The sequence below is a fragment of the Pseudophryne corroboree genome, chromosome 8, assembly GCF_028390025.1.
Source record: "Pseudophryne corroboree isolate aPseCor3 chromosome 8, aPseCor3.hap2, whole genome shotgun sequence".
Lineage (NCBI taxonomy): Eukaryota > Metazoa > Chordata > Amphibia > Anura > Myobatrachidae > Pseudophryne > Pseudophryne corroboree.
Genome location: NC_086451.1, coordinates 373,897,232 through 373,913,083, shown reverse-complemented (window position 1 = coordinate 373,913,083; position 15,852 = coordinate 373,897,232). Strand labels below are relative to the sequence as shown.

At 46.1% G+C, this 15,852-nt stretch overlaps 1 protein-coding gene across 2 annotated transcripts in view; it reads left to right on the top strand.

Moving 5' to 3' along the window:
• The window catches only part of LOC134949163 (sphingolipid delta(4)-desaturase/C4-monooxygenase DES2-like), a 180,094-nt gene extending 175,744 nt beyond the window's left edge, over nt 1–4,350 (top strand). For both annotated transcript variants that reach the window (XM_063937583.1, XM_063937582.1), the window contains one exon: nt 2,628–4,350. In XM_063937583.1, the coding sequence (XP_063793653.1) occupies nt 2,628–2,771 (144 nt within the window). In that variant the 3' untranslated portion in view covers nt 2,772–4,350. The remainder of the gene's footprint in view (nt 1–2,627) is intronic.
• Nucleotides 4,351–15,852: the final 11,502 nt, after the last annotated feature.

The following is a 15,852-nucleotide window of genomic DNA, read 5'->3' as shown; positions in this document are numbered from 1 at the left end:
TACAGAAATGCCCCCACAGTGCCAGATACATAAATGCCCACACAGTGCCAGATACATAAATGCCCCCACAGTGCAGATACATAAATGCCCCCACAGCGCAGATATGCCCCCACAGTGCCAGATACATAAATGCCCCCCACAGTGCAGCTGACCCGACAGTGCCAGATATGCCCCCACAGTGACAGATCCGTAAATGCCCCCACAGTGACAGATCCATAAATGCCCCCACAGTGCAGATGACCCCACAGTGCCAGATATGCCCCCACAGTGCCAGATACATAAATGCCCCCCACAGTGCAGCTGACCCCACAGTGCCAGATATGCCCCCACAGTGACAGATCCATAAATGCCCCCACAGTGCAGATGACCCCACAGTGCCAGATACATAAATGCCCCCACAGTGCAAGATACATAAATGCCCCCCACAGTGCAGCTGACCCCACAGTGCCAGATATGCCCCCAGTGACAGATCCATTAATGCCCCCCACAATACCTGCGGCGCGGGAGGGAGGCACTGCTGCTGTCAGAGGGTGCGGGCCGGGGTTGGAGGACTCTTCCAACGGTGGTGTGATCTGCGGGGAGGGGGAGTGTGGCTGTCTGCAGGCTTGCCTGGATGACTTCAACGGTGGTGTGCTGTATGCGCGCTGTGCGGCGCCGGCGTCTGACGTCAGACGCCGGCGCCGCGCAGCGCGCATATCGCGCACCACAGTTAAAGGCCGGGGAGAGCTGAACAGCAGGGTCGGCTCCAGGTACGAATATGGCGGCGCCAGCGCACGGCGCCCATTAAGGGTGGCGCCCTGCGCGGCCGCTCTATTCGAACATGCCTGGAGCCGGCCCTGCTACTGTCCATTGTTTTCTCTTGTCCTTTTCTTCCATGCTCTATCCTAATTTCCATCTTCTCAGTCTCCACTTTTCTATCTGCCACCGCTCATATTCTGTATGTGGCTGCCTGAAAGTAATTACCCTTTGTCCTTTTTTAATTACTTTTTTCCCTCTGACTCCTGACTTAGTGGTCTGTTTGTTAAAATATGGGAAAGTCTTTTTAACAAGTGTTAGGGGCCAATTTATCAAATGATATTTGTGGCTATTATGGGTGATTTCCGGGGGTTAGCCTCATATATTAAGTATCCCCTGAGTGTATCCCCCCGATATATGCTGTGATCCCTCTATTCCTGCCTGCAACCACATTCCCCCATAGAAACTTTCTATAGGGGATGCGATGCTGCTAGATTTACCAATATCCGGAATGTGAAGATTGTCCCTCGCCTATATAGCCTATGGGCAGCATGGGCTATTTGCAGCCAGTAGAGGGTTCCCGCGAAACCATCACCGGAAATAGCCGCTGTGTATATGTGGTCAGTGGGACCATACATGCGCAGACGCCCCGGGAACCACGCTTGGCACATCGCATGGATGGGCTCCTTTCGGAGTGACTGTCCCTGCAGGTGCCTGATGGTACATCTCGCCGATATGATGACATTCTGCAATGAGATCTTGGTTGCTACTATATCACCCAGATTGCATTGCAAATGCAATCAATGACGAATGGGCCCCCTAGAACAACTGCTAGGAAAAATCTGCATTTACGTGCAGGGCAGCTGGCAGTAATTGAATAGCTCTGGGCAGAGCTGCAGTCGCATTGTAGGTCCAGCACAGGTGGCGTTTTAAGAGAGGAGGGAACCCACGTGCAGCCTCTTTTGCGGGACCCCTACTCTCCGGCAGCTACTAGACTCTGGCATATGGAGTCTACTGCGCATGCGCAGGTCTCTGGGAACATGTCCCCGGGAACAAGACGGCGGCCATTTTCCAAGTGATATGTGCCCGCACTGCAGGGCCACTGTGGAACTCTGAAGGAGTAAGTATACTATATGGGTGCGGTGCGTGCAGTGTGGCCTCCCCCCCCCCCCCCTCCAGTTACTTGAATCGGACAGCGCATTCAGTTAGCAGCAGAATAGACTCCGTGCCTAATTGGCCTAATGACCTCCGTGCCTAATTGGCCTAATGACCTTCTGCTGGCCATACACTTGTACGATATCGCGTACGAATATATGATTTAGATGCGTCGTATGATGCATTGTGTGCATATTGTATGTGTTTTGGATGCGATGCACAGGCCCCGTGGGTCAAATGTCGCATCCTTAGATCATATGTGCAGTCCATATTATTCGTCGTAATCGTATGCACATCGTACCTTGTTTTATGGACATACAATGCATCTTATACGATCAGCATCATTATTGAGTGGCATTTCCTTCCTGGTGATCATGTGCTTTTTGTAAGACACACAATCCATTGATAGATTGTATGCTTCATCGTATGCACTCTAAATCATGTGCCAGGGGTTCCCCGGAGTATTGAAGGGAAATCTTATAGGGAATCAGATTGGATGCTAGCCATACTAATGTATGGCTAGCATTAGATGTGGGAGGGGGGGGGGGGATGGGGGGGGGGGGGGGGTTTGCCCAGGAGTACATGTTCTTTTTTTGCTTTACTTCCACCTCAGAATCAGACACTTAGCACATAGATACTTTAGTGCGTTCGTATCTGCTTCAAGGCCACTAACTTGTCAACATACAAATGTTCACCATGTCCCATAACTAAACCTTCTCCTCTCTTATTTCTGACAGGTACGTAAAATTGCTGCTGAGTATTACGACACCCTACCTTACCATACATCATGGGGGCGTGTGCTTTGGGACTTTATATTCTGCAAGGAATTGGGACCTTTCTCCCGCGTCAAGAGAGAATGTGAACTGGCTAAGAAGGACTGAAAGACCATGGACAACTAAATATTAATTTATTTCTCTGTTAATGCAAATTTTCTGTATCTGTTTATGTCAATGGATGCAAAATGTTCTAATGAAAAGAGTCCTCCCCGACCACAGTGGGCACTATGTGCTGATCTGAGCCTCCGCTATCCCACCGCTGACACCCTCCCGTGACCTGACATATGATTTCATTCATACTACTGTTTGTTTTCCCTGTTCTGTTGTGGAGGCCATGAAGGAAGTGATTACCTCGAAGAGTAAGGATTTATATAGATTGCTCAAATGCACCTTTACTAAGGATTCCCACATAAATTAAGTATCCTCTCTGTCTGTATTAAGAGACCACAGTAAATTTCACAGCTATCTGCTGCACTCCCCTTAGGTTTCTATAGAGCCATTCAAGAGGTATTAAACCTAGAAGACCTTAGCTTTTCCCAGCTTGCCCGTTAGCTGACACCACATTTACCTGCAGTTACCCGTTATTACTTATAGGCTACATTTTACTGTTTTGGGGGGTGTTTTTGGATCCTCCTTTGGTGACTTACATTTACTGTACACAGTTGCAGCCCAATTATTGGGGGTCATTCCGAATTGATTGCTCGCTAGCAGTTTTTAGCAGCCGTGCAAACGCATAGTCTCTGCCCACCGGGGAGTGTATTTTCACTTTGCAGAAGTGTGAACGCCTGTGCAGCAGAGCGGCTGCAAAAAATTTTGTGCAAAACAAGACCAGCCCTGTACTTACTCTTCATGTGCGTTGATTCTAATGTTGGAGGGTTGGCTTTTGACGTCACACACCCACCCAGCATTCGTCCAGCCACGCCCGCGTTTTTCCCAGCACGCCTGCATTTTTCCAAACACTCCCTGAAAACGGTCAGTTGCCACCAAGAAACACCCCCTTCCTGTAAATGCCGTGCGACATAAAGCTTCGCTAAAACCTGTGCAAAACCACAAAGGTCTTTGTACCCGTACGTCGCACATGCGCATTGCGGTGCATACGCATGCGCAGAAATGCTGATTTTTAGCCTGAACGCTGCGCTGCGAACAACGGCAGCTAGAGATCAACTCGTAATGACCCCCTTTGTGCAGAAAAATATGAGCCTGGTAACTGACACTTAACTTGTTCCTCTTCTCAGGCAGTGTCTTACTGGAGCCCGTATCCCTGCAAGAGATTAATGCATACCCCGATATATCATTTCTTATTGCAGCGATAAGAAATAATGCTTATCGTGGGAAACAAATGCAGCCCATAATACGGCGTTCCGTTACTGATATCACTTATAAAGCACCCACTTTATTAGTAGTCACTGAGGCTCCTTCTGGCTGCAGTCTTCTGATTATCGGGACGGTACCCAAGCTTCCTACCTCCACTGTTTGTAGCCAGTAGCTGCATTTTATAGTTATGTATTCATTTCCTAAGTTGTATTAAAGTAAATGCACTTCGTAATGATGCTGAAGCACACTGAATGAAGTGTAGTGTTTGTTTCACAACAACAAAACTGTTTTTGATATTTACTATCCTGGTATTTTGTGTATGACATTGGAAAAAATTTAATATTAAAATTTATTAATAATATCAAGAAAAGATGCGCAGTATTGCACCACTTACACCATCATTTGTTGTTGTCAATGTTGGCAGTCTGTTTTGGGTTTATATATCCATCCCAGCAGTCCTGTATGTCATCACGTAATTGGTAGGGAATGCCAGCAGTCAGGATGCCAGTAGTTAGAATACCGACAGGGGAAGGTAAGCCTCGCTGAGCTCGCCACAGGTTCTATTCCCACTTTACGGGTGTCATGGACACCCACGAGTAGGAATAGCCCCTGTTACCTGGGATTCCGACTGGCGGCATTGTCAGTCATCGGGATTCCGGCATCGGTATCCTGACCGCCGGGAACCCGACTGCCGGCAATTTAACTACATCCCATTCCTATGCATGAGGGAGATTTATCAAATCTTGTAAAGAGGTAAACATATAGAAAGATAAAGTACCAATCAGCTTCTGGCATTTTTCTAGCACAGCCTGTAACATGCAAACTGATTGATTGGTACTTTATCTCACGCCACGATTTGATAAATCTCAACCGTTATTGTGTAAATCATACCACATTCATCCAGCCTGATTGAAAAATTTGACACATGCTGTGTTCTTATTGCAAGAATCTTCTATAATGATGTGAGAAAGTCAGTGCTGCTTTTTGTACCAAGAAAATGAGCGTATTTATTAAAGTAATGGTGAGAAATATCGTTTCCAATCCCAGTAATAAAAAAATAATAATAGTTATTGCTGTGATTAACAGTAAGATTATATTGCTGTGGCCGTTTAGAGTAATAACTATATAGAATGATAAAGATTGCAAATGGTGTTTTACTATGTGTGAGATTCCAGTTCCAATGCTGTAATAATTTGGAAACATTGCCCTTCTCGCTGCCTTCCCCACTCCCACCATGCTCCTCTCTATATATCCACAGGGTAATTTTGTCCCACTATTTCTATCTACTCACTACTTCTAAACGCTCCCTGCACCCGTAAGTTGTGCTGTTTTTCCGACTCCCACTTTGTTCACTGACCTTGATATGCAGATTATTTCCTCTCCATTGTTATTTGGGGAACCCCATGTTGTCACTCTACCGCCCATAGCTGTTCCGTCACCTTGATGTTCTTGCTTTTTGCTACTCTGCAGCTTTTTGCTCTAATGTTCCTTCTCTGTCCCACAATGTTCTGCACCTTATTAGCTCTCTGCTCAGCAGCTTGAAAAGTTTCCCCTCCTTGTACATCTTCTGTCCCTATCTATATCTTAAACATCTTCCCTCCGATCCCTTCTTTACTCCAGCGTACTGTCCTGCTTTCTTCTTTGCTCTCTTTTTCATTCTCAAAAATGTAAACAAGGGGCCTGGGGCCTGATTCAGGTCTCAATGCTAGTGCAGAGCATGCAGCAATGTACTGATGTACCATGAGCATGTGCAGTAGAGAAGTCTCCAGAAACATACTGTACCACAGGCACCTACGCTGCAGTTCCCAGAAACCTACGCCTATGCAGTAGAGTCTGTCACAAAGGAAGGGTCTACTACTCTGCAGAGAAGAGGCGGCCCTCATGGAGTCTGTACACAGGCCATGGCCCTCATTCCGAGTTGATCGCTCGCTAGCTGCTTTTAGCAGCAGTGCAAACGCTAAGCCGCCGCCCTCTGGGAGTGTATCTTAGCTTAGCAGAAGTGCGAACGAAAGATTAGCAGAATTGCACAGGAAAAATGTCATGCCGTTTCTGAGTAGCTCCAGACCTACTCCTATCTTGCGATGACTGCAGTCTGTTTAGTTCCTGGTTTGACGTCATAAACACGCCCTGCGTTCGGCCAGCCACTCCCCCGTTTCTCCAACCACTCCTGCGTTTTTGCCTGGCATGCCTGCGTCTTTTAGCACACTCCCTGAAAACGCAGAGTTGCCGCCCAGAAACACCCACTTCCTGTCAATCATACTACGAAAACTCGAGCGACTGAAAAACGTCGCTCGAGCTTGGGTAAAAGTACAAAGTTTTGTGTGAAAGTACTTAGCGCATGCGTGCTGCGTATCATGCGCATGCGCAGAATTGCCGCTTTTTCACTTGATCGCTGCGCTGCGAAAAACGGCAGCGAGTGAAGAACTCTGAATGACCCCCCCTTATCTCTTAAAAGTTAAAACGGGTGTGGATTGAAAGATCAATATTACACAAATCACCAAACAACGGAAGGTAGACAGGGACATTAGGTTGACAGATAATTAGTCAACTGTGAGGTCAACAGTTTTAAAAGGTCGACTTTTAAATAATTGACAAATAAAAAAAGTTCAGCACACTTTTTCTTTTTATTTTAGCCTAACTCTAAATAGAGATGTGCAGTTCGGTTTCCTTGGAAAGCGAAACCGCCCAGTTTCCAAGTATGGCTCTGTATTTCCCGTCAGGCTTGGATCCGAAATTCAGACAAAACTTCATCCTCCCGACATGTTTTGAATATGATAAAAATCCCTCCCTCGTGGACCGGGTGTCATTTAACATGCCGTAGGGAGAGGATGTGGGGCAGGCTGCAGTGTGATTAAGGGGGCCCTACTAAGGGCTGTGGGATAATGTGTCACACAGGGAGGCATTCAAGTTGCTGGCTGCCAGGATCCCAGCAGGTAGGATACCAACGCCAGAATCCCCACACCTGCTGAAATACCGGCAGTCGCAATCCTGACCGCCGCCCGGAATCCCCACTCGGGTGATGGTTCAAACCACCACCCGAGGGGGGAGTATAACGTTGCCACTGCGCCCGAAGCATGGCGTGCACAGCAAGCTTGCGACGGGACACGATGCGCACGCCACCAGTATTCCGGCTGTCAGGATCCTGGCGACGGTCTCCTGACCGCTTGGATATCATACTGAATCCGTCACACACACACCTCAGTGTCCGTGAACTAGGGCTGCAGCACTGTTTGTGATCCGTGGGCCTAAGTCAGACTGGATCGTGGCAGCGATTGCAGTCTGAAGCCCTATGCTGCGCGTGCGCACCTCGGGAGCCCAGTGAGATGCTAAAAGCATCTCAGGGCTGCGATTGCCTCTGCCTGATTGACAGTCAGAGGCAGTCGTGAAGGGGGAGGGGGCTTACCAACGGCGTTAGAACACCGTTGGCGGAGCGTGGTCTGGACATTGCAGGCGTGTCCGGACCGCTGCGAGGGTAGGCCGCGGTGGCTGCGACCTGGGACGAGGCGAGTGCGGGCTTGCCAGCACGCGGGAGCTTCGCAGGCAGGAAGCTACTCAGCGGGTGCAAAAGCATTGCCGCTGTGCGATGCTTTTGCACCCCTGCGGGGGGTTAGGGCCAGACATGCGGGCAGATTAGCCCTGTGCTGGGCGTCCCCCCGCATGTCTGAGGAACTGAATTTAGCACATCTACGATCAGATCTGAATTACCCACTGTGTCATCAGTAAAGGGCTGTGGGCTACTGTGTCAGCATCATCTGTGACTGTGTCAGACTCTGTGTCATCAGTGAAGGGCTGTGGGCTGCAGTGAAGGGCTGTGGGCTACTGTGTCAGCATCATCTGTGACTGTGTCAGACTCTGTGTCATCAGTGAAGGGCTGTGGGCTGCAGTGAAGGGCTGTGGGCTACTGTGTCAGCATCATCATACTTATTTATTGGTTATAAATAGCTTTTAATGTGCCAGATGGTGTAGCAGCATAAAGTTTTTCTCAGTCACTTGTAGCTCAGTGAGGGATGCGGCGTCCCGCCCCTCTGTTTGTATATGTCCTTTTTATAGTGCACTTATAGTGGCTTAAACTGAACAAAACACTGATCGTGTTTGGTGGTGATAGATAGTGTCCTTTCCCTTTCTTCACTGTGTCTAGAGCATTCAGCTTTTGGCATAAGATTAGATAAGGAGGGCTCTGGACAGGTCCTTGTCCCGGACCATAGGAAACCGCGGTGCGTCCTGGTGCAGACGCCCTCGGGAACCCGTGAGCCGGAGTATCGGTCCCGTCTTGGGTTGCGGGGAAATCCCGGATAGTGCTCTGCAGAGCTATCGCTATGCGTCTAGTTCCCTTCTTGGAGAGGACCTTTGCTGTGCGGTGCGCGATGACGTCATCGCGCACCGCTCAGCAGTTACTCTCCACGAAGGGAAGCTAGACGCATAGTGTCTAGTTCCCTTCACAGGAGGCGCCGAGGACGGGGACGGCAGCGGGCAGCGGAGGCGGACACAGCGGGCAGCAGTGGCGGATCTTGCCACGGTGCGGCGCCCTCCGGAAGGCGCCAGCGCCCTCCGGAAGGCGGCGCCCCGGGCAAAAGTCCTGCTTGCCCGTGGCAAGAACCGCCACTGCGTCAGTGACCCACCTGATAAGCGCCTTGCCACGCCTGCCTTTTTTTACATACACACCCACAAAACGCCATGTTTCCTCCCCTAAAAGCTGTCAATCAAAATGTGACTGCATTGAAGCACAATGCGTTCACAGAAATAATCGCTAATCACGGGTGCACATGCACTATGCGAATGCTAAGCATGCGCAGACGTTCAATAATCGGCTGGATTGCATTTCTCTAATTTTGCGATCCAACCTAAGGTCGGTATCCAATTAGCTGCAGTGATTTATCATTGCTAATTACAAAAATTCTCAGGTCTAAGTGGATACCCGCCTAAGGCTGAATAACAAATTGTGTTTTCACAAATCCCTGAGGAGAGTCTAGGGGTGTCCACGTTGGCTGCAGTATTTGTTAGTATGACATTGTACTCTTAGAGAAGCCTCATTCCACCATTTTTGCAATGTGGTGATGAGCAGTACAAGTAACGATGGTGACATAATAGAAATAGAGTATTCTAGTGTGGAAGAAGTGCAACAGGATGAGTGGGGTATTTGTGTGCTATCTGATGCTAATGAGGATGTCGATGATGAGGATATAGTTTGTATACAGTAAGTCAGCCATCGGTGGCAGCAGCCTGGGCACAAGATGTGTAGAATTGGGTGTAGAATTACTTTGACTCAAATCCTGATATTTGTGAAGGCGTCTGTACCATTTTGAGGCCTTCGTTAATAAAGGTAGGGACGTTACCCATCTAGGCACCTCTTCCCTGTTGCATCATTTGCAGCAAGTTCATGCAGCTTGTTTATCAAAATTATAATAATTTGTAAAATAATAACAAGCAGTCCAGTATCGGCTATATGCAGTCTGTACCAGCACATGCACTGTTCACTGAAAACACCCTCATCATCAACCTCCACATTAATGATCGGAGGCAGTCTTTCCATAAAATTGGTTTGGGGGTGCCCAAACAAACCATTCCATCCAGCTTTCTTCTTTGCTCTCTTCTTCACTCTCAAAAATTGAAACTATGGGCCTGGGGCCTGATTCAGGTCTCAATGCTAGTGCAGCGCATGCAGCAAAGTACCAATATATCATGAGCATGTGCAGTAGAGAAGTCTCCAGAAACATACTGTACCACAGGCACCTACGCTGCAGTTCTCAGAAACCTAAAACCACATAGACAGCAACAATGTTTTCATTTAGCAAGAACTAGATCAGAGGCCCAAGGGAGTTGGAGTATGTATGTAGTGGACGGCAGGTAAAGGAAAGAAGGATTGATTATTTAGTAAATGTAATATTTTTTATTCCAAAGCAAATTTATGAGGGAGGAGGCCGTAAAAAGGGAGTAGGCCATCAGGATTTAGCGGTTAATTTAAGATCCGCTACCAAATTACATCTAGATTTCACTTTAGCAGAACAGCAATTCCTGGGCTGTACCATGACATTTAAAAATGTCATCATCCAAGTGTCAGATCTTGCAGGAATTGGCTCCATATAAGGAAGCCTTGCTGTTAGGATGGTTAGGATGTCTGTAATAAAGTGGAAATATGTTTAATTCATACAAAAATGAGTTGTGTATATTGGTCAAAAACATATATATTATTTGCATGGTACATTCCTTGTGTAAAGCTGACTGAGGCAACCTGAGGAACTCCACCCATTGTTGCCAAGCAACTCCCAGCATGGGAGCCATAGGCTCCTTTTCCAGGTTAAAGATGCTTTTCAGGACAGATAATTACAGCATCTAACAATATATATTTTTCATTGTACTGTGGTCAAAATTGCCTGGAAATTAATACTACTAGGGTAATAATACTCTAGGGGGGTCATTCCGAGTTGATCGCTCGCTATCAGTTTTTAGCAGTCGTGCAAACGCTAAGCCGACGCCCACTGGGAGTGTATTTTAGCTTAGCATAAGTGCGAACGAAAAGATCGCAGAGCGACTACAAAAAAAATTTGTGCAGTTTCAGAGTAGCTCCAGACCTACTCCTAGCTTGCGATCACTTCAGACTGTTCAGTTCCGGATTTGATGTCACAAACACGCCCTGCGTTCGCCCAGCCACGCCTGCGTTTTTCCTGGCACGCCTGCGTTTTTTCGAACACTCCCTGAAAACGGTCAGTTGACACCCAGAAACGCCCCTTTCCTGTCAATCACTCTGCGGCTGCCATTGCGACTGAAAAGCTTCACTAGACCTTGTGTAAAATTACTTTGCCCGTTGTGAAAGTACGTCGCGTGTGTGCACTGCGCCGCATACGCATGCGCAGAAATGCCGTTTTAGTGCATCATCGCTGCGCAGCGAACATTTTTAGCTAGCGGTCAACTCAGAATGACCCCCTAGGTCTAAATCATGTGATTTTAACTTTTTTGTAAATTTGTGAAAAAATACGAAACCAAAATCAACAAAAATGGTCGGCGCACATCTTTATCAATAACTAGATCAGGGGCCCAAGGGAGGTAGAGTATGTGTGTAGTGGAAGGATTGATTAGTAATTGAATTTAATTTGTTTGATTCTAAAAATTAAAATTAATAATTGGGGGCATTGGAGATGATCTTTATATCATAGACAGTTTTTTTTATTGGTTATTGCACTAATCCGACTATTACTAATTTGCAACACATTTTTAATAACCAAAAAAGAATGTAATTTGAATAGTCAAGGATTCCTGACAAGGCTTACAAAGCCAAGAAAACAAATAGCTGCACAACAGAGCTACAAATACTCCAAAATTCAACAACAAACAGCCCATAATTAAAAGGAAAGTGGTGGAAGATGGAATTATCCTTGGGCTCTCACACCCACCCATCTGGTGTATATTACAAATCCTGAGGTGATTCCAAGTGGTGTAAGCCATTTTGCAATGATTTCCCTTTTTCTAAGAGGTTGTCAGCAGTATGGGGTAGATGTATTAACCCGTAGAAGGCATAAGGAAGTGATAAAGCAGTGTTGAGTGCAAGGTGATAATGCACTAGCCAATCAGCTCCTGTTAATTTACATATTGGAGCTGATTGGCTGGTATGTTTATCACCTTGCACATATCACTGGTTTATCACTTCCTTATGCCTTCTCCAGGTTAATACATCTGCCCCTATGTCTCTTAAACCGGTGAGACGCAGAGTAGCCTGCCTCTGAATGAGCAGTTATTTGTTAGATGCTGCTGCTGCTGCTGTTTGTGCTGCCTACCCAGTAGGCTGTCACAGTTATGTATCTTTAGTTTGCCCTGTCCCGCTTGTCCACATATCTGTGGTTAAGTGGACAGTGGGTACAACAGAATTTCAGAAGACAATAATAAGGATTTTTTTTATGTCCTTGTACAGACTGGGAATTGCTTTTCTAGTCAAGTTGAATCTAGATGGGATTTGGTAGCAGAGACCTCAATGAACTGTCTAAAACCCACTGCATTAATGGCGGGTACTGGATGCACAGCTAATACCAGCATAACTGGGTGACTGCAGTCATACTTGCTCCCCATAGCAAAGGATTGTTTAACAGTCAATTGTTTTGTTAAACTACTGCAAGTTGTCTTCCAGGTCCCCTTCTGAAATGAAGATCCACCCACAGCAGCAGCAGCAACAACAACAACAACAACAACAACAGGCGTATCCCTGAAGGATCCTTCTGAGGAATCCCTGATAGGAGAGTAGTCAGTCATGCTTATGAAATTGGATTCAGGACTACTTCTGTCATGATTGAGAATGTTGATGATGAAGGTGTTGGTGGTGGAGATTGCAGGTACTTGGATCTAACAGAGAGAAGTGAGCTAGGTGATGCTGGACTGATTGCTACATTTTTAGCCAAAGTTTTTGAATTTGACAAAACTTTGGATGAATGTGCTGCAAGTGACGTAACAGGGATGAGGTTCCTAGATGGTTAAGGTCCCTACCTCTACTTACTTTTGCTTTACAAATGGTACAGATGGCTTGACAGTTGTCCGGATTTAGTAGAAATGATTCCACACATACCGTAAGAGGTGGCTTTTTTTTCCTTTTGTCTTGGCATGACAATAGGCTTTTTCATATCATGGGCAACAGCTGTTTCCACTGGTGCCTGATTTATACACACAACATCCTCAGTATCAACATCCTCATCATCAACATAATCTGTGTCACAATACGTGTATTATATATCATCTGGCATTTGTTAGATGCTGCTGCTGCTGTTTGTGCTGCTGAAGGCAATACACCTACCCAGTGGGCTGTCACAGTCATGTATCTCTAGTTGTCTGACTAAAGATATATTTTCTGTGACACTGCGGTCTGACTAATATATATATAGTTTTTGTTTTTTTCCAGTTCTATTTTTTACTTTTTTATGTAGGGCTTTGAAAGTCAGTAAGCCAATATATGCCATTTTACATGCAGCTAGTGGAGTATAGAATTGGTGTAATGTGGCTGGTACATGGATGTTTAGTTAATAGCCTGATTGCTGCATTGTTCCAGCTGCAAGCGATGCAATTCTTTTGCTGAGAGACCCAGGCAGAGGGCATTGCAATAACCCAAGTGTATTAAACATGCATCTATGATAGAGATGAGCGGGTTCGGTTTCTCTGAATCCGAACCCGCCCGAACTTCATGTTTTTTTACACGGGTCCGAGCGACTCGGATCTTCCCGCCTTGCTCGGTTAACCCGAGCGCGCCCGAACGTCATCATCACGCTGTCGGATTCTCGCGAGGCTCGGATTCTATCGCGAGACTCGGATTCTATATAAGGAGCCGCGCGTCGCGGCCATTTTCACACGTGCATTGAGATTGATAGGGAGAGGACGTGGCTGGCGTCCTCTCCGTTTAGAAATTAAAATAGATAGGAGAGTGAGAGTGAGACACTTCATTTACTTACTGGAGCTTAGGAGGAGTTATACTAGTGACTGATGACCAGTGACCTGACCACCAGTGCAGTTTTATAATTTATTATTATTTAATAATCCGTTCTGTTCTTGTTCTCTGCCTGAAAAAAACGATACACAGTGACTCAGTCACACTCACATACCATATCTGTGCTCAGCCCAGTGTGCTGCATCATCTATGTATAATATCTGACTGTGCTCACACAGCTTAATTGTGGGGGAGACTGGGGAGCAGTTATAGGTTATAGCAGGAGCCAGGAGTACATATTAAACAGTGCACACTTTTGCTGCCAGAGTGCCACTGCCAGTGTGACTGACCACTGACCACTGTGACCAGTGACCTGACCACACTGACCACCAGTATAGTATATTGTGATTGAATGTCTGCCTGAAAAAGTACACTCGTCGTGTGACTTGTGTGGTGTTTTTTTATTCTATAAAAATTAAAAAACTCATTCTGCTGACAGACAGTGTCCACTCCAGCAGGTCCGTCATTATATAATATATACCTGTCCGGCTGCAGTAGTGATATATATATATTTTTTATATCATTATTTATCATCCAGTCTACTAGCAGCAGACACAGTACGGTAGTTCACGGCTGTAGCTACCTCTGTGTCGGCACTCGGCAGTCCATCCATAATTGTATACCACCTACCCGTGGTTTTTTTTTTCTTTCTTCTTTATACATACTACATCTCATTATCATCCAGTCTATATTAGCAGCAGACACAGTACAGTACGGTAGTCCACGGCTGTAGCTACCTCTGTGTCGGCACTCGGCAGTCCATCCATAATTGTATACCACCTACCCGTGGTTTTTTTTTTTCTTTCTTCTTTATACATACTACATCTCATCAACCAGTCTATATTAGCAGCAGACACAGTACGGTAGTTCACGGCTGTAGCTACCTCTGTGTCGGCACTCGGCAGTCCATCCATAATTGTATACCACCTACCCGTGGTTTTTTTTTTCTTTCTTCTTTATACATACTACATCTCATTATCATCCAGTCTATATTAGCAGCAGACACAGTACAGTACGGTAGTCCACGGCTGTAGCTACCTCTGTGTCGGCACTCGGCAGTCCATCCATAATTGTATACCACCTACCCGTGGTTTTTTTTTCTTTCTTCTTTATACATACTACATCTCATTATCATCCAGTCTATATTAGCAGCAGACACAGTACAGTACGGTAGTCCACGGCTGTAGCTACCTCTGTGTCGGCACTCGGCAGTCCATCCATAATTGTATACCACCTACCCGTGGTTTTTTTTTCTTTCTTCTTTATACATACTACATCTCATTATCAACCAGTCTATATTAGCAGCAGACACAGTACAGTACGGTAGTCCACAGCTGTAGCTACCTCTGTGTCGGCACTCAGCAGTCCATCCATAATTGTATACCACCTACCCGTGGTTTTTTTTTTCTTTCTTCTTTATACATACTACATCTCATTATCATCCAGTCTATATTAGCAGCAGACACAGTACAGTACGGTAGTCCACGGCTGTAGCTACCTCTGTGTCGGCACTCGGCAGTCCATCCATAATTGTATACCACCTACCCGTGGTTTTTTTTTCTTTCTTCTTTATACATACTACATCTCATTATCATCCAGTCTATATTAGCAGCAGACACAGTACAGTACGGTAGTCCACGGCTGTAGCTACCTCTGTGTCGGCACTCGGCAGTCCATCCATAATTGTATACCACCTACCCGTGGTTTTTTTTTTCTTTCTTCTTTATACATACTACATCTCATTATCATCCAGTCTATATTAGCAGCAGACACAGTACAGTACGGTAGTCCACGGCTGTAGCTACCTCTGTGTCGGCACTCGGCAGTCCATCCATAATTGTATACCACCTACCCGTGGTTTTTTTTTTCTTTCTTCTTTATACATACTACATCTCATTATCATCCAGTCTATATTAGCAGCAGACACAGTACAGTACGGTAGTCCATGGCTGTAGCTACCTCTGTGTCGGCACTCGGCAGTCCATCCATAATTGTATACCACCTACCCGTGGTTTTTTTTTTCTTTCTTCTTTATACATACTACATCTCATTATCAACCAGTCTATATTAGCAGCAGACACAGTACAGTACGGTAGTCCACGGCTGTAGCTACCTCTGTGTCGGCACTCGGCAGTCCATCCATAAGTATACTAGTATCCATCCATCTCCATTGTTTACCTGAGGTGCCTTTTAGTTGTGCCTATTAAAATATGGAGAACAAAAATGTTGAGGTTCCAAAATTAGGGAAAGATCAAGATCCACTTCCACCTCGTGCTGAAGCTGCTGCCACTAGTCATGGCCGAGACGATGAAATGCCAGCAACGTCGTCTGCCAAGGCCGATGCCCAATGTCATAGTACAGAGCATGTCAAATCCAAAACACCAAATATCAGTAAAAAAAGGACTCCAAAACCTA